This window comes from Chionomys nivalis, chromosome 8 (assembly GCF_950005125.1).
Source record: "Chionomys nivalis chromosome 8, mChiNiv1.1, whole genome shotgun sequence".
Lineage (NCBI taxonomy): Eukaryota > Metazoa > Chordata > Mammalia > Rodentia > Cricetidae > Chionomys > Chionomys nivalis.
The window spans coordinates 19,416,044-19,443,061 of record NC_080093.1 but is presented as its reverse complement, the minus strand read 5'-3'; the positions used below and the strand labels follow the sequence as shown (position 1 = coordinate 19,443,061).

The window sequence follows — 27,018 nt, the reverse complement described above, 5'->3', positions numbered from 1 at the left end:
TCAGCCTGAGGGGCGGGATGGGGAGCCCACTCTTTTCTTAGTAGCTGTTTCGTATATCCAGCGTTCCTGCTTTCTTCTGGGGTCTCTCTACCTCCTTTTGTCCCCTTTTTGGGGTTATCAACTATGTATACTAAATTTACTAGTTGCTCTTCAAATGCCTGGTGCGGTTTCAGCCTCTCACCTGTGCTACAATAAACATAATGAATTAACTTGGTCAGTAATAAGCCACTGAATCTTGACTGATACAGCCACAAGTTGTGGGGACAGAAACAGTGGTATGGTACAAAATACCTTTTCCTGCTTTCTAAATAAATAAACAAATAAATAATAAAACCCTCTAAAAACTGCCTGTGGCAAATATGACAGAAAACAGCTGACACTTTTACTCTTTAAGAGATCCACTTAGAGGTAAAGGCATGTCTGAGTGTTCAAAGTTATTTGGAAAAGAAATGCAAATTAAACTATTACTGCAAGTTGAAAAAAATAGCAAAATGTTTATCTCAAGCCAGCACTGATCTTCAAAAGGTAGAAAACATGCTATCAATCCTCAAGGGGATGCAAGGGAGATAAAGAATGTGATGGCGTATTTGATTCGTTCTGCTTTGGCTCTCCTAGGGGTGGTACCCAGAGCCTCGGGTGTGCTAGGCAGGTGCTCGACGGCTGAGCTGTCAGCAACCCCAAACCCCAGGAGCATCTCTCTTCCCAGCAATTCTATCAATAGGAATCTAGTATCAAGAATTAAAGATGTGTATAAAACTCTAGTTAGTTGGGTGGTGGAACACAGGTATAATCCTAGCTATTTAGGAAGCTGAGGCAGAAGAATCACAAGTTCAAGACCACTTTGGGCTACATAGGGAATTAGAGGCCAGCCCCGGTAATTCAGGGAGACCTTGTGTCAAAATAACAGAATGAGCTATGAGGAAAGTGTTTCTGTATCATGCTCAAGGCCCTGCCTGGACTCACTCCCCAGCCTGCAGGAAACACATATTCAGACACAGGGATGACTCCGGAATCATCACTTACAAAAGAAAAGGAGAATGATTGTTGGGGCAGGGGAATCTGTACATCTCACAAGGGGACTTGTAAAGAAAATGATGATGTATCTATGCAACCATGAACAAAACAACTTAAATTGAAGCTATATAAGTCTGTTTGTTACATAAGCATCTTCACTGCCATAGAGGGAGGCTCATGGCTCCAAGAAAATGGAGTTGAAGGTTCAGTATGTTCCAGAAAAGGGAGCTCCTGTTAGAGGCACACACACAGGGTCTAGAAGCCCATATACCGTGTTTCCAGCCGTCACCTCTAGGAAGTGGGATGGCTGAACATTTTCAGTCCTTCCTATATTCTACCATGGTGTATAACTCAGAAAAAATGGTTTAAAATTCCCCTTCCTCCATCTCAAAGGTGTCCCAGCATATACTCAACATGTCTCAGTAACCCTAATCATGTTTCTGTTATGATCTTTCTGCTCAGGACCCCTCCCATGCACAGAGTGTGATCTTGTTCCATCTCCTCTTCCTTTCCACCCCCAGGATAATAGTGGTCCTCATCTCTCAGGGCTAGATGTCCTGGTCAGGTGTTCCCTGTTTCTGCAGATCCTAAGTACTGAATATCTTCATTGGAACAATATTCCACTCAAAAGCATCAATAGCTCCCCATTTCCCTAAGATTTATTTCAAGTGCCTCAGGTTGACATTCACTTTTTTCCCAAGTTTATTTCCATCTTGTTAGTATTGTCCTTCAAAATAAGTCAGAGTGAAGTCCCAGCTCCATCCGGTCCCAGGCATCCCAAGGCCTCCCCTTGACTCGCTATTCTATCCAATGTTCTCCCTGCACCACAGCTTCTCCAAATTCCACATAAGGAATAAACCTAAGCTCAGGGCTTATCACACCCCTCTCCAGTAATTCTTCCTTAACTGTCCCACGGTGAGTCCTACCTTTTGGATCCCTGTGGTTTCCCATTTACTCAGGTTTTCATTTGACAAATACCAGCTGACACCAGGTGCTGACACTGTGCTGGTGATGGGAAACAGGGAGCCTGGTTTCTCCTCCTAGCAGGTGATTGTCCGGTGTGGGCAGTTGCTGAGCAAGTCACCACACACCAGTCACTCTGACCAGTTCTATTCAGAAAAGGTACCATGTGGAAAAATAAAGGCCACGAGCAAGCTAAGAAAAAGGATCTGCTTTGATATGGGGCTGGGCGGGTGACATAGAGGGATTGCAGGCTGAGTCTGAGAGAAGGAACCAGAGCTGACTACATGGAGGGCCCCCAGAGGCTACTAGGATGACGGTCCCACAGGTCAGTGGTAGATGAGGGGTAGGAAAGGGTGGGCAGTAACCAAGGTCTCAAAACTACCAACCATTCTCATCCCAAGTACCTGGGAAGCTCTGAACAGCCCTACACTGAGTCTGATTCTGCACATGTGCTCAGATGTGAGTTTTAAAAGATTGCTCTGCCGGAGAGTGTGGTAGTGCATGTCTTTAACCCCAGCACTCAGAAGGCAGAGGCGGACGGATCTCTGTGATTTGGGGACAGCCTGATCTATAGAGTGAATTCCAGAACACCCAGGGATATTACACAGAGAAACCCTGTCTTGAAAATCCAAAATAAATAAAAGAGAGGGGGGAGGGGAGGAAGGAGGGGGAGAGAGGGGAGAGAAAGAGAGAAGGAAGGAAGGAAGGAGGGAGAGAGGGGGAGGAAGAGAGAAGGAGGGAGGGAGGAAGGAAGGAAGAAAAGAAAAGAAAAGAAAAGAAAAGAAAGAAGGAAGGAGGAAGGAAGGAAGGAAGGAAGGAAGGAAGGAAGAAAGAAAGAAAGAAAGAAAGAAAGAAAGAAAGAAAGAAAGAAAGAAAGAAAGAAAGAAAGAGCCAAAAGACCAATCTGCCTACAACATGCACAAATTTGGGGCGTGTAGGAGCCCCCAAAGGACAAAGGAGCTGGCAGGGGCTTAGAATAAGTGGACAGCAATTAGGATCAAAGAGACAGACAGGATCAAAGTTAGACACAAAGCTGGCAGGGTTAGGGTTGGGCTAAACGAGGAAAGTCAAGTGGCTGGGCTTGTAACCTGGTTTTCAGCTAAAGTAGCTGAAGTAGGTGGATTTTGCACCTGTGACCACTTCCTGAGCAATGGGGAAAGGCAAAGAACTTAGAGCTGACTTGACAGGGAGGACACCTGGCCAGGACCTGAAGGGAAGTTAAAGAGCTGGTAGCCTGACATTTCCTGTGAGGACAGGTTTCAAGGACTCACTCATATCAGCTCCCACCGGTAACCCAAGTGGGAGGGAAATGGGGGTAAATTGAAGCATGAAGAGAGGAACTAAATGGCCCAGCTGGTGAAGCAGGCCGACCCAGGCTCAACACCAACACTCGAGTGCTCATGCAGGCGAGCCTGAGAATATTGATTGGTAATTGGCAGGAGTGGTTAGAGGATGGCGTGATCACAGATAGATCACTAACCAATCAGCAGGAAAGCTGGGCTCCTGTTGCTAGGTTTGCATCCAGGCAGAAGTAGATTGTGAGCAGACTGAGTGGGTACCAGGAAAAACCTCTTATGCATAGCGGTAGCTGCCACCCTCTCCTCGCTTCAGGAAATTAACACTTGTCACTTGCTGTGGATCCCAAGAGAACTCTGCGGCCTTGAGAGGGGGAGAGAAACATACACAAGAAGCTCAGACTGTCACTCATAGGGAAAGTCTTAAAGGGGAAACAGTAACAGAAACTTGTAACGGTGGAGAAAGAGCTACCTAGGACAGCACGCTAAACTCAAGCCAGTAACTGCCACATTGAAACTCCAAACCATCATGATGGACTTGAATGTCATTCTCATTTTCCCAAAGGGGTAAACTGAGGCTCTGAGAGGTTAGGAAATTTGATCCAATCACACAGGTAGTAGGATCACCCTGGACGGCAAGCCAAGAATGGTGCCTTCAATAAGATGTTTCTTTAAACTGACCCTCCAAACAAGGGCCTCCCTGGGAAGCTGGCTCAACTCCATCCTCTCCTTCTTCAGAGGGAACATGGCTAGATCCTTTCTCCCACCTGACCTTACACCCGTGTTCTGCCCCGAGCCTTCTGGAAGAAGGATGGGAGAAAAGAGAGGAATACGTTTCAAGATCTTGCATTTATTCACAGATTGTTCCCAGTGCCTTGGAACCAGGAGTGTCTGGAGGCCAGAACACTCTCATCCTTATCAAGATCCAGGCAAAGATAGAAAAAAAAAAAAGGGTCAGGAAAAAGGGGCTAGCCTGTGGCATCCTGAAAACCTTGATGCTGAGCACAATAGAGATGCTTGTTGACTGTGTGTGTTGGGGGTGGGGGGGTCCTCAGCAGGGATTTGACATCGTTGTTCCTGCACCGAAAAGTTAAAGGTCCCAGCCCAGGTTCTTGCCTGGACAGCACCTAGACCATGTCCTGCGGTGCCAACAAGAGCCTAAAAATCCAAGCCATACCCCACAGGCTTCCACAGAATCTCCTAGTCTGCACGGGAGGCCGATGATTGGTGCTTTCTAAAACATAAGGTGTGGCCTGAGCTCCAAGCAGAACTGCTGTGGAGAGTCAGTCACTCTTCCACCTGGAAGCCATGGTGAGGGCGAGAAGCAATGCTGTAAGGGGTCCTAAGTGACAGCCTCTTAGACTGCTTGACAAGGTCTCTGTGGAAGATGACGCCACCGTCAGACGGGCTGCGGTCCACAACCTCACTGGTTCCTATGCTCTCGGGAGATTGGAGGTCATAGGAACTCGGCTTTGGAGAGGTCAGGAGGAGCCAGGTCCCATTGTTTGTCCCAAGACTTGGGGGCTGGTTTCTTAAGACGGCTTGCTGACAAGCTCTCAGCTCAACCCCTTCAATGAGCTAATGAGATTCACGGCTGACTGCAAGTTTGAGATAAAGGTCCTTAAACTACATGCACCAGTATGACAAGAAGACACAGAACTCTTAAAAATGTTCGGCTTTTGGGTTTTCTGCCACTCAGAAGACTTGCTGGGTTTCGGTGAACGATATTTTATACAATAGTGCTACTAATATCTTCCATGTTCTAAGTATTCCCCTGAATTTATATGAAGTCATGCGATCTGCCTAGATACCCTATATAGTCAATATTAATATAGTGTTTTATTTGTCCTGCAAGCTATGACAGGTCTCCTCAGGGTCTTAGCTCTGAACTCAGACATTTTCCTATACAGAAACATTTCCTGCTTCATTCCAGCTATCTGCCTGTGGTGGAAACAAAGGGATCACATGAACAGATTAAAGAGGCACACTTGGAGATGTGACAGGTGGCTAAGGAGCCACATGAGTCTACAGGTGTTCACATTCACTGAGTGCTTCTCTTTGCGTGACATACTCTCGAGGGCCTCTCAGATAACAATGGCCTGCTTACAGAGGCTTCTGTTAACCACGGGATAGGTTTGAGAAAATACAGCTTTTAAAAGCCAAGGACTCTCTCGAAGTCTCACAGTAACTGACAGGGCACGGGAAGTCGGAAATAGAAAGACTAGGCTAAGTGTGGTGCATGAGAGGGTGGGTCCTGAGGGAGGAGTCAGCCCGATGACCATGACTGACCACAGAAGCACTATGGAATGCTATGTGCATTTGGCTTCCATCCAGAGACATCTTCCCGCTGAACCAAACATGCCCAGTCTGGGTGGCAGTCTACAGTCTTAAGGTCCAACAAGATCTTAGACCTTTAACATCAGCGACTACCCATGGCAGGGCACTGCCCCCAGGAAGGGGCGTGCAAAGCCCATCACGGTGGACAGGAAAAGGTAAGTTCCACTCATGTACGACCTGGGAGGCAACCTCTGATGTTTCAGAGCACATTTCTGCCCACTAATCGTAGGCTGAGCCCACAGAGATGGTGTAGAAAGTTAAAGGAGCATCCATGGCAAACAGAAAGTCCACGCCTGAAACTCAGTTTCCCCCCCCCCCTTGCAAAGTAGCAGCCCCCACGTTGCATGGTCTCCTTTGGGGGTGATGCTGAGAGGCATAGGGTGGTGTCTCTTGCTGGGACTGGGCTCCTAGAGTAGCGCTCTCTTCGGGTGGTCTGCCAGGTTCCCCATCTCCGTCACCTCTTTCCCAGACACTGCCTATCCAACACAAGTCTTGGCTACTGTTGGGGGCCCTGGGTTTCAGTTGGCATTTGATGCTACCTGTACTGCATCTGCCCAGAGAAGAGCACTGAGCCATCAGCTCACTCTCACACAGGAGCCAAGGTATAAGTCTCCTCCCTAGACACAGTTCCTCCTCTCAGTCTTTGTTTGTTTTATTGAAATATAATGAATATGGCATGAAATTCACCCTTCATTTAACATTTTAAAAATAGTTTTCATAATTTTTAAATTTAAATTAACTATTTTTGTTTTATGTATATGGGCATTTTGCCGGCATGTATGCTTGGGCACTTCTTGTGAGCCTGGTGCCCACAAAGGCCAAAAGAGGCATCAGATCCCCTGAACTGGAGTTATAGATGGTTATGAGCCACCATTTGGGTCCTAGGAATCAAACATAGGTCCTCTGGAAGAGCAACTGTGCTCTTAACTGCTGAGCCATCTCTAGCTACAAAACCCTTCACTTTTGAGATACTGTTTAACAACAACGAATCCCCAACTCTGATGATGCAATGTGAAATCACGTATTGTACACATGTCGATTACTCTACCGTATTTCCACAAGAGCACCCAGGATGTGCTCACGAGCACCTGCGCTGTCCTCTGATGGCATAAATGCCCATCACTGGTACCCCCTGGTGCCAGCAAATGGGCTCAGAAATGGATAAAACTTCTATCACTTAGTCCTTAACAACCCTGAAAACTGCGGGAGCAGTTCTTTGCAAGTGAAGGAACAGGATGAGGGAGGTCAAGTAACTTCCTCACACTCACACAGCCTCACAGAAAGGCAGACAGGTGGACCAGACGCTACTCCTGTCTGGGAGCTGAAAAGGCATTCAACGAACAAGGTCTTGGAGAAATTTAATTCCATTAAATCAGCCATCTGCTCATCAGTGAGGACCTTTAGACAAGAGAGCATGAAAAGAAAGATGTAAAAGTGCCAGCTGTTCTCACCAGGGCACATGCCTCTGGAGCCCTATAGGGGGACCCTACATAGCTTCACCTCTGCCTCAGAAAACCAGGGCCCTTGCCCTGCCATGGAGTACTTGAACCTACTGTCCCCCTGCCTCCTCTCCTGACACTCTCAGGGAAGGGGTGGTGCATGGCTCAGACTGAGGGCAAACACATGGTTCCTTCAGCCATGAACCCAGTTCACCTAAGGTCAGCATCCTTTCTACCTCCCTCCTCCAGCAGATACCGACAAACACCACAGTGAATGCTGGATGCTGCCCTGGGTACCAGGCACAGAGACTGAACCCCAGACCTCATGGAGTTGAATATGCTGGCCTCACATCAGGACCTGGAAGGTCTGCTGACAGCAGCTGCCTAGAAGGTCTCTTGGTGAACCTTCAAAAAGACCTCTCCAGTAAGGTATCTTGAAGCAAATGACAAGACAGAGTGAAAGCCCAAATTCCAGACAGAGGTACGATGTGAAATTACGGGCAGGGGCTGGGGATACCCCAAACTGAGTTATAAGCCGCTTGCCATCAGGGGCCAGCAACTCCGCATATCATATTTGAATCCAGGAGTCACAGCTGCTGGATGCCTTTGGCATTTGCCAAGCCACCAGCTAAAGAGTAAGCAGGCTGGCAGCCAGTTCCCTTGGATTTAATAAGTTCAAAGGCTGTCCAAGAAGCTCTGCTTCACCCAAGTCTCCTGTGGACAGTTTTGGCGACCCGCGTCCACACTCTCGAATCAACTCTGGGAAGCTGCATGCATCCACTGCCTCTCTCCCCGCTTCTCTACTTCAGAACCATCCCTAAATCTAGAGAACCCAGTTAATGCCTCAAAAGTGTAGCAGGTCATTTTTCCAAAACTGGCTCCGACGGTCTCTTTAGCTCCACCTGGTGTTTTGTTTTGTTTCATTTGTTGAGACAGGGTTTTTCTGTGGAACATCCCTGGCTGTCCTAGAACTTGCTTTGTAGACTAGGCTGGCCTCGAACTCTCAGAGATCCACCTACCTCTGCCTCCCAAGTGTTGGGACTAAAACCTCACGCCACCACTAGTAAAAGGGAGTCATGTTCCCGTCCCTAGAATGGGATGGAAGCTTGTCATCGTGGTGGATGTGAGGATGTGAGGTGGTCACCAAAGACACTGAAACCTCCATCTGGTTCTCTCAGACCCACCTATCATCCAGTGGCTGTGCCGTGAAGGAGCCTACCACCCGGCCACATGGGAAGGCAACCCGAGAATCTCTCCCCACCAATCACCTGAGGGTGAGCCATCAGGTGGATTCCAGCCCCTTGTGGTCTATCTTGCAAGTCTTTCTAACACACACACACACACCACCCTATCTGTTCTTAATCCACCAAAGCAGGAACCTAATAGCATGGCAGTGAGGTTGTTCTACATCTAACTGGGGGTGGATTCTTCCCCAAACATAGAGCAGGGAGCAGAAGTAAAGGACAAAGGCTCCAGCCTTTGGATAGACTTCAGTCTTCCATTCTCCAGGTGGGCGGTTCTAGGAGGTACCTGGAAGTTCCTAAGAGGTCCTGGAGGGTCTGAATCCCACTCCCTCACTGAAAGCCTCCTTTCCTGTCTCATGTCCCACGCTTTCCCTGCTGTTCCTGTCTCACTCTGCAAATGTCTACACACAGGTCCTTGTTTGTGGCTCTGCTTCCTAAAGAAGCCAGCTAAGACTGGCTCCTGGTTACATTGCAAGGTAAAAGATTTGGCTTCCACCTCCATTTTGCAGATAAGGAGGGTGACACATAGGAAGGTGACAGCATGGTTCACAGCCACACAGACAGCAGGGGCAGAGATGGGGCGAGGAGCCAGGCTCCTTGCTTGACTCAGCTGAGGAAACACGAAAGGGGGCAGGCAGACAAGAGGAGTCTTGCCAGCGTGGAGATGCTAAGACTGCCTGTGGTTTCTTATGTAGTGCCTGCCTATGTGGGCAGCACCTAAGGAAAGGGCAGTAACAGAGCTATGAACCAACAGACACAGTGTCCCAGAAGCCCATGGCTGCTCCCCAGCTGCATGCCAGGAGGGTTCCCCCTCCCCCATCATCCAACTTAGCAACCACCGTCTCTGCAGCATCCACTGTTAGTAAATTTAGAATTGACAATTTAAAATGGCACCAAAAGCTTCAGGGATGAAGATGTTCTTTCAACACATTTCTAGAAAGTCTGTTTATAAGGTACCCAGTGATTGACACATCTATCGTTTTGTGTGTACTTTAATCTGTCAGAAATTATTCCTATCGACAAATGAGGATATAAAGACACCGGGAGAGCAAGGACTTGCCCTAGGTCGTGTAGCTCGTACTTGGCAGAGCAGGCAGACATGGCTAAGGGTTAAGCGGTGGAAACAGCACACAGTAAATACGACATGGAAAATGGTTGCGGCATTTACTAGTTCACACAGCTTTGCTGGCTGGGCTGGAACAAAAGTCATAGAAACAGAGGAGGCACGGGGCACGAGCAGAAGTGGCTGCATGGTGTCATGTGGGTTCAGGGTAAGACAGGTTATGGCGGTCAAGTTTCTTGGGTAGCAAGATGGCATAAAGGGTAAGCCAAGCCCAAGCTCCCGAGTTCCATCTGGGACCACACAGGAGAAGAAGAGAACTTCTGAAAGTTATCCTCTGATTGCCACACACATGCCGTGGCATTCCAGCGCAGCCCCACCCGAACACAGCATGAATGAAGAAAACTGTAATTATTAAAAAAGGAGAAGCTCCCCAGATCTGTCTGTTTACAGCCTAACAAATTCAATATGTCCACTCTACAGGGAAGAAGCTGAGGCCTGGGGGGAGACAGAACTTGTCCACTGATGGGTGGGGAACAGAGCCAGGACTGTCCCCTCTGCGTTACAGATGCACGGAGGAATGGAGACCCAGACCAGGGAAGGGACAGGTGGGGAAGGTTTGTGCATGAAGACCCCTTGTCGCAGGGCCAAGCAGGAGTGGGTGGGCCTTCTGACCAAAGCTTCCAGGTTGGAGTTTCACCAGGACTGGGGCTGCTTCAGAAGGGAAGCTCTAAACATGCTGCCAGGAGGTGCGGTTCCCCCTAGTGGGGAAGCTGTTACTCCACTGAGATTTTGGGCTGGGCCATCCCATTTTTGGCCTTTCATAGGGTGCTCTCCAGATGAGAGCATCCAGGAGGATGGGCGGACTGTGTTGCTTTCTTGCTGCAGGTCTCTCTTGCCATCCCTCTCCTCTGGCTGTTCTTAGCATCAGGTTAGTTCAGTGGGGCCCGGAGTAGGGGTGGGGCTGGAGTAAGGGTGGGGCCCCGATGATGCATTAAAGTCAGTGAACCATAGCGAGGCTTCTCTACTTCCAGCCTCGCCTGCCTACCCCATCCTACCTATGAACAGTCAGAGCATTCAAGCCATTGTTACCCAGCATTTTCTCTAAAACCGCTGGACAACCCATGACAAATTTGCCTCGGGGTTATCCTTGGAGGCTCAGACCAGGTAGGAGCTCTGGGTCAGAGCTGCACCTTTCGCTCTGGATCTGCAGCATCTAGGCTAGCATCCTATGTACAGGAGGTACCCAGCCTAATCCCCAAACTAATCTCCCTGCTGGCCCTAGTCACCACCTCAGAGGCAGCCTACTCGGGCAGAGTCCAGGAGCTGGCAAGTGAGACCGTTGGTCCTGTTTACCCCCGTCTTATCTTCAAGACTAACTGCTCCCTTTTTAGAACCAAGACACCATTCTAACAGTGCTCAGGAGATCGTCCTGGCCATGAGCATGGGCCCACAAAGAGCTGGATGTCACAGCCAGGCCATGGTGGTGTACCTTCACTTAACCTGGAAACCACCCTTTCTGACTACTTCCCAACTGAAGCTTTATATGTAGGCAATAGGAACATATCCTTCAGGGGTCTTCTCGGTGGTAAGACCAGGTCCCCCACACCCAGTTTGACCTTCAGCCTGCATAGGATCCTCTGGTCTCTTGAACTTCTGAGGCTCTGGTAGGAACCTCATCTTCCCCAGACGACAGGCATGTGAAGCTACTCCAGCCTACACACTAGAGCTACCACAGTAACAATGAAAATAAGAACAACAACCCTATTCATTCAACTGGCAAAAAATTCCCACAAGCCTCCTATTTATCTTCCGATTTAGAGATAAGAAAACCGAGACTGGCAGAGGTCTCCATGACGAGAGGGAATGGGGGACTGGCCTAGACCTGGGGGGTCACTGTGCCCACAGGAAGCACTCTGGTCCCCTGAGTATCCTCAGGGCTCCTCTTGCCTCCTATCCTTTATCTTTGCTCACTGGGAAGTGAGACAGGTGGGACAGTGACCAAAGGAAAACATTACTCCGGGCTCCTGGCCACCATCCCGGAGCAGCCTCAAGGTAATCTAAATCCAGCACCACCCAGGTCTGGGAATTGCGCCGTCCAGCTCCTGACTTTGAATGAGCTTGGATCCTTCCCGAAGGGATGCTTAAGGAACCTTTTCTAGGGTGCTTCTTCACTCCCCGTAGAGCTGGGGCGGGTTTGGCTAACAAGGCCGGTGTGCCGGGTGCTGTTCTAGGGCACAGCTTCCTGGTGGAATTAAGAGCACCTGCTGACTTCCATCTCAGTTGGGTGTTGAGGGGACTGCGGGAAAGGACGGAGCAATTTAAGCCGTGAGCGGTCTCCCTAGGCAACTCTTTCTTCTGCCTCCCGTGAAGTTTTTCTGTCTGTCTTCTAATCTCTTCCCAAGAGTAACTACAGACCTTGGGAAACTTCGCGGGACACTTCCAACTGCTGTGAACTCCAATGAAACCAGCTACTCCGGCAGAGCTGGGAGCGCGATGCCTAGCCAGGCTCGACTCCTGCGGTGTCCGGAGGTAGCGGGTGCTGAGTGGCTGACAGGCAACTAGAACCCACCTTTCCCCACACAGCCTTTCGCTCTGGGACCACTCCTGCAGCAGCCACCCAATGTGTCCTGCTACCCGGGATCAGGTTCCCTGTGGACATTGTCCTCCCTCACCCGGGAACCCCGGGGAACCTCGGGCATCTCCCAGGAACAGAGTGGTCCTCCTTGCCCACCGCGTATGTGCATTTCAAAGAAAAACTTCTGCCAGACAGCAGTGGTACCTACCGGCTTTGCAAGGGTCGTGGTAATGCAGCTGTTGCTCCGTGCCCTCCTCGCCTTCCAAAGCCCAGGAGTCCAAGGCAACATCCGAGTTGACCCCAAGCACCCCAGTACCGCAGGGGAGCAGCAGCAGCAGCGGCAGCAGCAATAGCACCAGGGTGCCAAGTGCAGCTGCCTGGGGCATAGTGGTAGGGGTCTGTGGGACCCGAGGGACTTGACGTGCACTAAAAGCTCAGATCCAGCGAAACACCATGCACAGGGTCAGATGTGGTGGTCCCTGCTTGGCTGCCAGGCACCGGTGGGGTACAGAGCAAGATCAGTAAGGCGTTCCCGACCTAGAAAGCCGCTGCTCAACACGACTTGCCCAGTGGCCGAAGCTGCGGTGGCTGCGACTGTGTTGGTGGCGGCGGTAGTAGGAACAGTGGCCGCTCCGCCCCTCTCTACCATGGCTGGACCACACGCCCTCTCCAAGGGCCCCAGACAGCCAATCACTTAGGCGCCCTAGGCGAGGCTCCTCCTCTCCCCTGCACCTCCGTAACTTCGGAGGAACCCAAGCAAAGCGAAGATGCCGATGGACAGGCCAGTGCTGGAGCACCTGGGACGCACCCACCTGGTCGAATGCACCCTTGTACTGACACAGTACAGTACTGCTCCTCAAGACCGAGGCTGGGTTTATGTCTTACCTTATTCTACAAATTCATTTCACAATTGGACACACGCATGGGAAACCAGCAGCCTAGTGTGAGCTGTCCAGTCCAAATCGCGGCCAACTGCGGGCTTTTGGACATTGGCTTCTCTGCAGGGCGCAGTAGGATTCTCTCTACTCTCTCAACAGCCCCTGTCCTGCTTGCACAGGTGCATGCTGCAGTACCCACCAAACCCAAAGTGTGGCTGGTGACATAAGGAAGATAGTGTAAGAGGGCCGACTTGCTTCTCTCTGGATGATCCTTCAGTAAAACAGTCCCAGTGCCGGGTGCTTTTGGTAGTCAAAGACCCACAAACGAACAGCCCTGTTATTTAAAGTTACAGACATACCAAGCAAGCCTTGCCATTAGTCTGATAAAATAAAAATGGGCGATTCTTTAAATCTGGTTATTTTTCTGTCAGTAAAAAACACGCGCCCAAACTATTTAGGGGATAATCAGACGCTATTTGAAACTCACTTCTGTGCTGTACCTTCAATGTAAAAACTGTCAGAACTGATCCACGTTGACATTCACTATTACTGCATGGATTTTCAAAGATCCTTTTATACAAGTAAATTGCCCTAATCGAGCAGCATAGCACATCAATGTGCCGTGCAGATTTGTAAGTGCATCGCATACAGATTTATGTATGTATGTATGTACATATGTATGTATGTACGTACGTACACGTACGTACGTATGTACAACTTAACTGCAAGGAGATAGACTGAGTTTCTTTGGGGGGTTTGTTACCACATGGCTTCATAGCTGCTAAATGACATAGCAGTTAAGAGGTCCAAATCTGGGCTTTACACCAGACTCCAAATTTCTCCCATTATGATCTGCTGTCGCATCCATTAAGCCAGGAAAGGTAGCAGTTAGCAACCCGAAGGATGCTACATAGAGTATTTTATTTTGTCCTGGTTCTCGACAAAGAAACGCAGGGTTGACACTACCTACAGCTGTCATCAAATGAGTTACAGCCAGGTTAAGAAAGACGTTAGGAACTGGCAGGTTAGAGCGGTGGACTTGAGGGGAATAGCTGGCACCAAATGGCAAGAAAGGCCAAGTGGTCACTAAAACAGACCATAGGTGTAGGAGGCTGAATGGCATTTCTGCCCGACTGCAGGAAGGAGTCAAACCCAACGCCATGGTTTGCTGTATGCACCCCAGTGAAGGTCACCACCTGTCAGCACACAAGTCCACAAAGTTGACATCTAAAGGGCTAACGAACTTCTGCGACACTTCCAGGCTTCCAGATGGCCCTATGAAAACAGCCAGTTGGCGTCCTCATTAAGAGAGAATTCTGGAAAACAGACATTAGAGGCTGGTCTTTGGCAAGCACAGAAGTTGGAGCTTTTACTGCCTTTAATCGCCACCTGGTGGGTTAGCTGCCAGTCTCTTCATCAATAAATACCCTTTAGCCAAATATTTTGAAGACCTGTGATCCTGGATAAGCAAGCTGCACAGCTTTGTGTCACGCTTGTTTGGATGCTTCTTTGGCTACCAGTAGGTTTGTCAGCAAGGTCAGATGGGAGTGACTGAAGAGGAATGTTCGCACGTTTCTCATCACTCTACAGCTCTTAATTACACACGTTAGTTTACTTCATAGCAAGTTAATTTGGCATTATTTTTTTCTTCCTGAGACAGGGTTTCTCTATGTAGCTCTGGCTGCCCAGAAACTCACTATATAAACTGGGCTGGCCTCAAATGCACAGAGATCTTTCTGCCTCTGCCTCCCAAGTGCTGGGATTAAAGACATGCATCATCACACTCGATTTCCTCTTTTCTTTTGAGACAGACTACTGCTATTTAGCCCAAGGCGGCCTCAAACTTGTAATCCTCCTGTGTCAGTGATGGATAGGCCTATACCATCTTGCTCTGCTCAAATAAACTGTGTGGTGGCTCACTGTCATCTGTAACTCCAGGCTCTTTCGGCCTCTTTGAGCACCAGGCACACTCAAGTGGGGCGCAGGCATACATGTAGGCACAACACCTATACACACAAATAAAAATCTAAATCTCACGGGGAAAGTGGAGGTCAATTTAAAACAGGTGTTATGACCTCAAACTGTTCAACTCGGTTCTACGTTCCATGCTTACGTCACCTCTTTGGTACCCGTGGTCCAGAGGAAAGCCTCTAAGCAATCTTTTCCTCATATGCTGCCCAGCCTGTCACATCTACACACCTTTGCCCAAGTGCATCAAATTATTTTACAGTTGCTCACACCCCTTCAGATCTAATTCTAGCCTCCTTACCTTCAGCACAGGCAGTGAACCTCAGAACACAGGTACTCTTCTGGCTCATCCCTTCCTTTACACCATTGGGGTGATGCACTGAGTTCTTTGAAGCTAAATGACTCTTACAATTGTCATGGTCTTTAAAACTACTTTATTCAAGGTGGCACCCTAGGCTATCACCTTCAAACCTTTCTACAGCCATCATATAGCCTGAATTCTTAACCACCTCCCAAGTTCTACTCCTGTTGTCTTCAACATCTACAATCACCCTAACAGGGTCTTGCCTCTTCCTAATTCCATGTCTCTTCTTGGAACACTTGGATGCACAAACCTGCACCCCTGTGCCAGCACACATTACAGTCACATCTAAGGTGCTTAAACCTTTCAGAATTTCCTACTGAAGCTAATTTCAATTGATCGAATGTAATTGGAGACTGTGTTTTTGCTTCCTTGCCACCCAGACCTGAATAATCAATCACACAAAACTATATTAATTACAACACTGGTCAATGGCTCAAGCATATTCCTAGCCAGCTCTTAATCTTCTATTAACCCATTTCTATTAATCCGTATATTGTCATGAGGCTGTGGCTTACTGGTAAGATTCTGGCATGTCTATTCCCAGCAGTGGCTACATGGCATCTCCCTGACTCTGCCTTCTTTCTCCTTGCATTCAGTTTAGTTTTCCCGCCTACCTATATTCTACCCTGCCATGGGCCAAAGCAGCTTCTTTATTAACCAATGGTAATAAAACATATTCACAGCATACAGAGGGGAATCCGACATCACCTAACTAACCCCAACCTGAATCACCTGCATCTCTGTAGGTTCTCCTCTCTCTGAACCTCATGGTTAGCCCTGTAGTGATGACTTAGACTGAGCCATTGTAAGTTAACAAAAACCAGCCAGTTAAAATGTTCCTGCAAGTCTTTTTCTTAAACTTGAAAACCCTATTCACATTTAGCAAACTGTGAAAGTGAAAATCATTTAAAACAAAAATTTATGTAGTAGGGAGCTGCGGGCTGCGTTCCTGCCACCCCGGCTCCTGGCCACCTGGCTAGCTTATGCCCCAAAATAACAACACACAAACTCTATTCTTTTAAACACTGCTTGGCCCATTAGCTCTAGCCCTTACTGGCTAATTCTCATATCCCGATCAATCCATCTCTAATAATCTGTGTAGCACCAGTCTTACCAGGAAAGATTCAGCATGTCTGACCTGGCGGCTGGCTGCATCGTGTCTGGCTCTGAGAGGAGCTGCCCTGCATCTGAACTCACTTCCTCTTCCTCCCAGCATTCTGTTCTGTTTACTCTACCCACCTATGTTCTAACCTATGAGGCCAAGCAGTTTTTTATTAATTAACCAATGACCTTCCTCCATCAAATTTATAGACCCATTTGACTGAATATAGGCCTGTTCATTATAAATTATATATATAAGTAGTTCACTTTACTCCGAGGTCAAGAAGTAGGGTATGTAACAACAGGCTTCCTTCTATGGTGTAGAATCTATACCTGGTTTTCCAACCAGACAAAGAGTTCAGGCAAGAAAATATCAGAAGTCAGTCAAATCTGCACTAACCAAACTATATGGCTAACAGGAATTCCCATGTATAGGTTGAGCAAGGGAACTGCTTAAAGAACTAAAGAGGTGGATAAGGGTCTTAAAACTAGTTAAAAGTGGTGAGGAAGCCAAAAATCACAAAGAGGACTAGAGAAATTAACCAGATTTTACCACAGCATAGCCATCAGTCCCCTCTACTTATATATGTTGCTGCTCTGCAGGCTGGAGAGGTGACATCTTCATTTTATAATGACAACAATGAAGATAACCAGGTACCAATTCTGCAACTTCTAGACCCAGAGAGCCCCTTTAGCTGCCTCAGTGTCCTACATACTGAGGGGACTCGTGTAAATTTTCCTGGAAAAAGCAACACATTCTAGACAAAGCCAGGGCCTTGTCAATCACAGGACTGACAGGCATAAGGGAGAAGGGTGCTGACAGTGGTTCAAAGCTTACCAACTAAGAATGGTAAAAAGATAAAAAAGTTTTTAAAAGAAATCTTGTTCACTATACCATTCCTTCCACTTTCCAGTACAATGTTTTGTTTTGAAAACACAAGTGGGGGCAGGTGTGGATGTTAGACCTCAACTTTCTGGCCTGCTGACTACTTCCATGTTCTCTAACTGTCTGCATTGTTGTAGAATGCCTGTGTTGTCGCACAAAGTGTATGGGGCGTCAACATGAACTCATTCATTATCTGACCGCAGACAACTTCTGAACCAAGTTACCTAACTATGGAGTGAATTTTATGACTCATCTCCTGGCAGGCAGGCTGGAAACGACAAGTTATCATATCCTTCACACTCTGGTCCACCTGTTTCAGAATGGAAAGAAAGCAAGCTTCCAAGGAAAGTACATTTAATGTTTTATTACTTTTAAAAAATCCAACTTCAGGTAAATTAACAGACTTGTATCTGATACATTATATACTGATTTCTATTACTAAAAAGCCAGTTAGAATACGACCTACACAAACCCAGAATGAATACAAGATGGAAGTGACATGGGCAATCACCATGTCTTCCCACCTGCTGACTGTCGTGCTCCATGGGGATTCGAAGGTTCAAAGTGAACACAGAGGAGAAACCCAAAGATGCTTTTATAGAAAACTCTGCTGTCCTTCAGGCACCCCTTTTCCTCCTTACGTTAGCTCTTACTCACGGCACTTACAACATCCAGACGGCTAAACTGACGAGGCGAGGGCAAGTACAAACTGTGCCTTGCCCAGTCCTCCAGAGCTTCACTATTTCACAGCGACCGTGAAGTAACTTTTTACTTCGTACACTGCACACACACGGCTCCAGTTTAGACATAGTCATACACAGGGCTTGCAGGTGTGTGCCACCCTCCTGTTCTACCCTTTCTGCAGAACTAGTCTAGTCCTAAATACACTTTCAGACAATCCTCCTACACTTCCCCTCCTCGGATCTCTTTAATGCCTTGACTGCTAAAATATCACTTAACTACAGAATTTTACATGATAGAAAACACGAACATCTGTGCTCCTGTAAATCACTACTCCTAGTGCATGTTCCAATCAATTCAACAGAATGAAGTTACTAAGAAGCGCTGAAATCTGAACTTAGAACCCAGATGGAACTGTAGTGCACAGGTTTCTACATAAGGCTTTTGCCCCTAGAACTCCTAGAAGCCCTTCGGTACCATGGCCATTCCTGAACAAATTACACTAATACACTTTTCCCTTTTTACATTTGTAAAAATTCAGGAAATTTAAAAATAACATCTGCAAGACATTTGGCATAAAGCGATTAGTAAACATTTAGGAAACAAATGTTATATCAAAATGGGCACAATTTGTGGATAAACCCTTAAATCAAGTGGCTTTTGGAAGAACCGGAATTTGCAACAACCACCTTTGGAAAAAGGGCCAGCCACCACCAGTGGGAAACATCCGAGCATTCCAGCCATGAGGTCCAGACACCATAAGACAATGATTCTAAGGGCATGGGTTTCTCTGCAAATCAATGCAGTATGCCAACCTATACAATACACTAGCACATTTGAGGTCCCTCCAACCAGGTCAGTTTCACTTTTTCAAAACCTACTCTTGTACTTGGAGACCAGTATAGTTAATTTTCAGGAATCATGCTTAAAAATACAAAGTATATTCTTAGTTTTTGATAGTATTCAAATTACCAGCTGACAAACTAAGCAAATGTTAGTAAATTAAATATACAGTATTAATGGAGTACAAAAGCCCCACCTTCCAATGAACTTAGACACTGTTGGAACGAGTCTACTAACCGAGGTCTAGGGAGAACTAAGACACCTGTGACCTATATCTTTTTCAAGGTATACATTTACATCGCCCCTCTGTGATGTTATAAACCAACCAATACAAGTCTTTTTAAAAAGGATCTTTCAAAGTAATTTTTATTCATTTTAATGTTAATATATTTGGAAATTTATTTTTCATTGTAGACTTCAAAGAACTCCAGAGCTCAACCTAGCAGAAAAAAACAGGTGCACCTGAAACAGCCATGTTCTCTGAAAACCTTACCTGTAAGATTGTGAGAAACAAAAATTTTATTAGGACAAAAATTTGCTATCTAGTTTATATATACTTCATTAGACAGATGAAGTGTTGTTTCATTTTTAGAGACAGAATGTCAGCAGCACAAGGTAGTGCTGAACTCACTCTGTAGCTGAGGGTAACTCTGCCTGCTGAATGCTATGACTGCACGTATGTCCCATCACACCCAGTTTATACAGTGTGGGGGTCAAACCAGGGCTTTGTGTAAGCGAGGCAAGCACTCTAACTGAGCTACACCCAAACCTGTGGACTAAGTGTTCTTGTATTAAAAGTACTTTACATGTTTAAAAGTTACATGATGTAAATAAACAGTGCCTTTCAGTTTAAGGTCCTAAGGGCAGGTGAGAAAGACAAGATGTTGACAATTAGTCGTGACATTGCGGCTGAGATTCTGACTTGAAGATGACCGACCACAGCTCTACTCACATGGCTTACAGCTCACTAAGGTCAAGAATCTAAATACCCTCAAGATGTCAGACGCCTCAGGTGAAGACACGGAGCCCACTGATTTCTAAAAGTATCGAATCTAACTGTGAATGCATGAGTTTTAATTCAAGTTTAAAGCAGATGATTTGAGTCTTTCGAAAAACACCGATATACAGTATAGTTTGGGGGTATCTGCAGAGCAAAGTACTGAATTAGAAACTCAATGGTTCTAGGAAAACTTTGCAATATGGGCAGATTCAGAAATATATGTGCAAATTAAAATAATTTGAGATTTCTGTAGCCTTCATCTGTTTACCCACTGAATGAGCTAACGTTCTTAGCTTAGCCACTTATATTCCCTTCTATCCTACATGGTGCAGCAATCCAATGAATGTTTCTATTTGTACATCACAATTTCATATAAAGAGTTTTATCACTCACTTTGTAAGTATCCATAGTCAGGTTTCTGGACTTTGTTCTTTTTATTATTTATTTATTTGGAACGGTCTTACAGAGTAGCACACAACTCACAGAGTGGCTTATAACTCACTCTGTAGCCCAGTTCTCAAATTCATTGCAACCTGTCTTAGCTTCCCTGGTACTGGGATTATAGATATAAACTAGCACACCTGGCTCTGTGTTTGGGGATTTTAAAGTGTGGGTCCTCTGCATTTGAAAAGTATGCTTCGTAGTGTACTGTCTTTTAAGCATATACCTTCAAATCATAAACACATCTATTGTCACAAAACCATTTGGTCAGGAAATTTTATTTGAACATTCTAAAGCAATAATGCTTTAGATGTTACTTAAATGTCCCAGACAGGATTAACAAAATTAAATGTTTCTAAATTACAAATTTAGCTCAAGGAGAAGTTTCATAAAAGAAGAAGACAACCCCTCCCAAAAGAAGTGTGACACACACATTTTGAAGAAACCCCAACGTTTCATGCAATGGTAGGCAAGATGTAAAAAGCCACCCAAACCCACACATTTCTACACCAATCATCCCAAAAGTCCTCCAGTCAATCTGTACATCCAAATGCATCCAGAAACCTACACCTACACGACATTATTAATGTTATATACACTTATTGACCCACCCTTATTTTTTTTAATAATTTCTTATGTAAAGCCTTCATTGAAACCCAAAAAAAGATGTAAGACTAACTTGGGGGAGGGAGGGAAAGATAATCACTTTAGACATTCAGTTAAAATGTAATTTATCTAAATCTCCAGATGTTTAATAAAACAAGTATCTTCTTCATTTAACACTTTGCTTGCTAACTGTACAGTAAATTGCATTATAGAGAGTACACCTCTATTTTCATACTGTATTTTCTTTGGATGGAATTGAGATATTATAACTGGTTAATTTTAAGATAAATAAATGAGGTTGATCCAACTAAGATTAAGATGACAGAAGATAAATCCCATGCAGAATTTAATAGTTTTTAATTTTGCTTTAAAAAAAAAGATGCAGTTGAATGGAGGGACGACCAAAAACAGGTCCAAAACAACCCAGGTTCAATATATAAAAATGTCCCACAATAGATCAACAATGGCAGTAAAAATAAGAGAAAAAATAATCTTTCTGGAACATCATTTTTCAATAACATAGAAACACCAAGTGCCAAGAAGATTTCTACTCATGGAATCTTAGCATCCAAGTTTCCCTCTAGTTCTTTTGTTGAAACAAATGCTTTAAATAAACTATTTGTCCTCTTCACTGAAGAGAGCTGGTCTATTCCATCTTTAATGAGCTAGTTTAGGGAAGATTAGCCATGTACTGTGGTAATGCCTACTGCATAAAATCCAAGCATTTGCTGTGAACAGTTGGAGAAAGCAGTCAGTAAGAACCTAGGATCAATGGAAATAGATGTTACTTTAAGCCATCCATGAAAGAGACCCACAAGTACCCAGTGTTAAGCCCAAATCTCTTCTTGCGCTTATTTTTCTTTTCTGTGCAAGTTCCACCCTCATGAAAGAGAAACTGATCCGAAGCTCCAGGTTGTCTCAGGTGTCTAGTCAATTTTCACATTAGTATAGATTTTTCGAACAAAGGCACTTGTTCCCATGTAACCGATTGCTCCTGCAAAAATAAAATAATGTATTCTGAAACAAATACAGTGAGATCAGGGTCTGCCATTTACAAATATTAAATGTTCTCTGTTCTAGAGAGTTTCATATCTTTTTTAGGGTAATGTCTTTATATTAGTATTCTCCCCAAATCTCTTAAATGCTATCATTTGCTTTGCAAAGCATCTGTTATAGCCAAACCCTAACCTATTATTTCGAATCAAATCACAATTATTACTTGTATTGTCAGTAACTGTGGAATTAAAATATAACTCATGAAAGACTGACTGACTTGAGAATGACAAGTTCAGCCCATTAAAGCAATACTTTGTTTTTTTCAGACACAGTCTTGCTATATAGCCCAGGCTTTCCTGGAATTCTGGAATCTTCTGCCTCAGCCTCCTGGGTGCTAGTATCAGAAGTGTGAATGAACATTCACGGCAATATCCAGATGTTTCCAAAAACTTACAGAGCCTTAAGACGTAATGAGGGAGGCTTTTGGGAATTCAGAGAAGCATGACCCAGTGGTGTTGCAGCTCTAGAAAAAGATCCTTTCTGGTGCCTCCTTTTCCTATTTAAGTTATAAAAGCTGTAAAGGTTGACAGGAGACTGGACCGAGAGACAGGTAAGTGGGTCGAAAGTTTCAAACAATAAACCTCAAAGTGGGGCTCAAAATTTCAGAAAGCAGAGCATGCTGTTAATGAAATATTTACCCTCTGTGTCTAAGAGCACCTAGGACAAGAAAGTTACCCAATCATTATTTGCTGAATAAACTGAATGAATAAACCAAATAGTCTTCTTAGACAAATAACTGAGACTTTTTTAAAAGAAAAAAAAACCTCAGTGTCTTTTAGAATAGCTAGTCAATGATCATTCTTCACTGGATTTATTCCTTAAACTTTTAAATTACATCTCCTATGTGTTAATAGTACACACACACACACACACACACACACACACTAACTAGTCACTTTTCTAACAGTACTAGAGATTGAACCCAAAGGTTTTTACATGTTAGACAAGCACTCTGAGCTACACCCAACCATGAACCGATTTCTCACCAAATTTATCTATCTCAAGGTAACAAAACAGATGAGGTAAAGAAGACTCTTTTTATAAACAAATCTCTGCTAATAATCAGGAGTAAGCGTTACAAGATTATAACAACCAATGAATTACTTTAAGTAGGCAATAACTATCAAAGGCTTTTAACTTCATGCACACATCACATATCTCCCAATAAAAACCTACAACCACCTGTTGAAATATTCTTGGATAAGCATTGAGTACAAGAGGTTATTGTTGCTTGAACTACTGTTACAAAAGGCTTGGAGTGGAGAGGTGTGTGGCAAAACACCTCAGGGATACAATCAGCCAAATCCACTGTGAAAAACTAAACAGATATGCTGCACTCATTGCCAGTAACCTGGGCTGCCTTTGAACACAGGTATCTTCAGCAACATTCCAAAAAACATCTAGGCAGAACTCATTCAGGCGCCACCTTACACCTGCCGACATATAATCCTTTCCAATGAACATGCTTTAAAATGCCAATTCTCAACTGCATGTGATACCATACACACTGGTAACCCCAGCTACTCAAGAGGTTGAGGCAGGAGGATCACTTGAGTCTAGAAGTTTAAGCCAGGCCTAGGCTAAGCAACACTGAAAGACAGTTATCAAAACAAGACAATTCCCAACGTGAATGAGAAACTAACCATAGTAATTCTGTGCTCTGTGGTATCATTAGAACAGCTACAAAAGTAGAACTTAATCAAGCAATAGATCAGATTTTAAGGCAGAGTGAAAAATACTGAAGGCAAACTTCTGAATTCATTTGGTGTTCCTGATAGAGCAGCAGAACAGAATGCCTTAACTTCTATTTGATTATTACTGGGCAAGGCATGGACGGAGGCCAGAGAACAACTGTGGCACCAGTTCTCTGACCCAGCTTTCGGCGTCCAGGGCTCAGACTCAGGTTTGTCAGCCCAGAATTTCTTAATTTCTAAGTCAAGTGTTTTTCTGAGTCTGAGGTGCTCAAAATTTTTCTTGTCATGTTCCAAGAATTTAAAAACTTACCACACATTATCCCCAAGGCTGTGCTAAATACCGCCATATATCCAAAGTAAAATGATGTTTGAAATAAGCCATACATCCTGCAATACAATAAAATAATATTAAACACATACATTTACTTTCAACCTGAGGCTTTACACTTCATTATTTAAAGGGCAAGTGCAGTTTCCTAGGTGACCCATGAGAGAAAACCTCCACTTACTTTGTCTTGAAAAAATAGTAGTAAAAGGAATACATGTAAACATAGATTGCAGTTGATGCGGCGGAGAGAAAACTTGTCCATTGCCTGGAAAAACAAAATGAAAAAAGATTATGCCTTTGAAATGAGTGGCATTCAAATTTTAAGGCAAAGAATTAAAAAAAAAAATCCTTTAAAATTCTAGTGTATTTAAAAACAAATCCTTGTACCTAATGCTTAACTATTATTGCCAAAAAGCCTGGGAACTAGAAACTCCAGCGTCTGGTCATATCTGTGAGTGACTTCAGACAAACCACTTCCCCTTTCAAACCCCACAAACTCAGCATCAAGCACTTTGCAGAAATATTTCAAATAGGACTAAAAAATTTGGACTGATACCATTTTCCTATAAAATTTTCATCATATTTACAATTCTACTATCTTTCCTATTCATTCATTTTATTTTTTGAGTTAGAGTATCAATCTACGCCAAGCGCCTCCCCAGTGACAGGGTTACAAGTGTGTACCGCCATTCCCAGCTCCTCTATTATCTTAAACAGCACAATTTCTGTTAAATCCTTTCCCCAGCTGAGCAGGCTTCAGAGATAAACTTGGGAAATTAGGGTCCCTCTCTGGGTGTGGTGGCACCTAACTTTAATCCAGAGGCGGGTGGATATCTGTAAGTTGAGGACAACCTAGCCTGTATAGTAAGTTCTAGAATAGCCAGAGCTACATAAGAGATCTTATGTAGATGTTAGGGCCCGAGAGGTCCCACCGAAAGCACTTACCACCTATAGTCCTCTGCATTTAGCAGGAAGTATGTGCACACGATGGTCACACAGACGGTCACAATGCACAGGATGAGCAGCACCAGCATCATGAAGCCATAAACATAGTAGATCTTATATGCCCAGAAAGAAGTGAAGATGAAGTACCTAGGAAGGGATGAGGGCGGCCTTGAAGCTTACTCTGTCGGTCCCCAACACTTGCTAGCATCCTTTCTACTCTTTTCCAACAGGTCCTCTTAACTCTCATTTATTAAAATCTCAAAATATTTTTGTGATATTTCTAAAGAACAAATTATTCTGGAGGCATTTACCTCCGAGCAAAATGACTAAATTAGAAGCCTAAACAAGTTAAAACGTCGAAAACGAGAACAGCTGCAATCTATATTCATAAAATAGTCATTTTCTTCATTCTTCCATTTTTTAAGAGGAAACATTACTTAAGTAATAGTTTTTATGTTTTAGAAAACATTCTGTTAAAAGAAAAATAAGTGATACAATTAAGAGTATACAGAATTAGAGAAGACGACAAAACAGGAAGACAAAGTCTAAAGCAGATTGACACTGTCTTCAGGACAGTGAGAGAAAGAGTAGGAATATTTTTTCATTAAAAAAAAAAAAAAAAAAAAAAAAAAAAAAAAAAACACTCTTGAAAGCCATTCATTACTCAAATCATCCTTAACTCAGAACAGGGTCTTTTACTTCTTTTTTTTAAATCCCTGTTTTGTAATCCATTTATTCCATCACATGCCCACACGCTTCAACAGCTATTCACAGATCCCTTGCTGCATATTATGGGGTGACACAGAGAAGTCTGGAGGGGAGATGGAGAGGAGGAAATGAAGCAGTGGTATTAAATCTCAGAGAGCGAACAGTGGAGATCAGCACAGCGAGGAAACACCACTGCGCTCCAGGAGATGGCTGGCTCTAAGACAACCCTGACCCCGCAGCTGTACACCATACCCAGCAAATGAGAGGAGTGATTCCCCTGGTACAACTGGGTGAGGAACTGGAAAAGGAGTAAAAACAGGACAAGGACATGGGTGGGGTGGGGAGCAAGAGAAAGACGTACAGAAAACAGCAGGAGCAGAAGACTGGTTCTAGGTAAAGAAATCCAGTAAGTTAAACACACAAACAAAAAACTCTGGGGACCACAGAGACTGCTCAGCATTTAAAAGCACCAGCTGCTCTTGCAGAGGACCTGACTTGGATTTCCAGCATCTACATGGTCGCTCACAACCTCGTAACTCTGACACCCTCTTCTGGCCTCCAAAGGCACCAAGCATGCACATGGTAGACACATAATGAATGTAGGCAAAAATTCATACGCATAAATCTAAAAACAAAAGAAAAAGCCCTCAAAATGTTCAGCATGGCTAGAACTTCAACAAAAGGGTAGGAGCTAAGAGAGTGAACAGGATCGGTTCATTCTATGAACACCCAGCTGGTCACATCGTGAAGGCAGTAGCATATCATTGCACTGAGATTCAAAATCCTTAGCAAAAGAAAAGTGACATAAGGAGACTAAAAGGTTAAAACATATAAATAAAATAAACCAAGACAGGTTAAAAATGCCATGCTAGGAGGACAGGGTGTGAGAAAACCTGAAAGAGCAGAGAAGTCTAGTGGAAGAGAGGGCAAAGGGAAGCAGGGAAAAGTATGACCTCTAGAACCAGCAGTAAGCGGTCAAGTCAGAGTGAGGATATCAGCTGTAGGTACAGAGTTCCTTAACTGGCTTTATTAAACAAGTCAGAGTGACCCACTCCAGTCTCCTTCTAGGTACCCACCAATGATTACAGTATACTCACAGCTGATAGGCAACAAAAGACAACTACCTATTTATATAGTTGTATTATGAGTTGTGCTGGTTATGCTTTCTGTCAACTTGACACAGCTAGAATAATCTGGGGAGAGGAACCTCAACTGAGAAAATACCTCCGTCATATTGGCTTGCAGACAAGACAGTGGAGCATTTTCCTGTATAATGAATGGTTGATTTGAGAAGCCCAGACCACTGAAGGCAGTGCCACCTGGGCAGGTGGTGTTTGGTTATACAGGAGAGCAGGCTGAGCAAGTCATGCAAGCAAGCCAGGAAACAGGTTTTCTCTATGGTCTCTGCATCAGTTCTTGCATTCAGGTTCCTGCCTTGACTTCCCTACATAATATACTGCGATTTAGAATCTCTAACTCTGTAAGTTAAATAAAATTGTTCATTAAAAAGTTCGCAACCTCAGTACTTCATTAAAGTAGTGCAAAACTGACTCCAGAGAGACCGCTTTGTCTGCTGATTCCACACCATT

The 27,018-nt window shown here is 44.8% G+C and overlaps 2 protein-coding genes across 2 annotated transcripts in view; both read right to left on the bottom strand.

Annotated features, from left to right (window-relative positions):
• Positions 1-12,316, bottom strand: part of Tll2 (tolloid like 2) — a 105,218-nt gene extending 92,902 nt beyond the window's left edge. Inside the window, exon 1 of the mRNA XM_057778295.1 lies at positions 12,139-12,316. Coding sequence (XP_057634278.1) covers positions 12,139-12,316 — 178 coding nt within the window. The remainder of the gene's footprint in view (positions 1-12,138) is intronic.
• An 8,038-nt stretch (positions 12,317-20,354) lies between these two features.
• Tm9sf3 (transmembrane 9 superfamily member 3) overlaps positions 20,355-27,018 on the bottom strand; it is a 51,007-nt gene continuing 44,343 nt past the window's right edge. Inside the window, exons 12-15 of the mRNA XM_057778154.1 lie at positions 24,722-24,868; positions 23,958-24,041; positions 23,759-23,835; positions 20,355-21,692 (exon numbers count right to left, since the gene is read on the bottom strand). Coding sequence (XP_057634137.1) covers positions 21,625-21,692; positions 23,759-23,835; positions 23,958-24,041; positions 24,722-24,868 — 376 coding nt within the window. The 3' untranslated portion in view covers positions 20,355-21,624. The remainder of the gene's footprint in view (positions 21,693-23,758; positions 23,836-23,957; positions 24,042-24,721; positions 24,869-27,018) is intronic.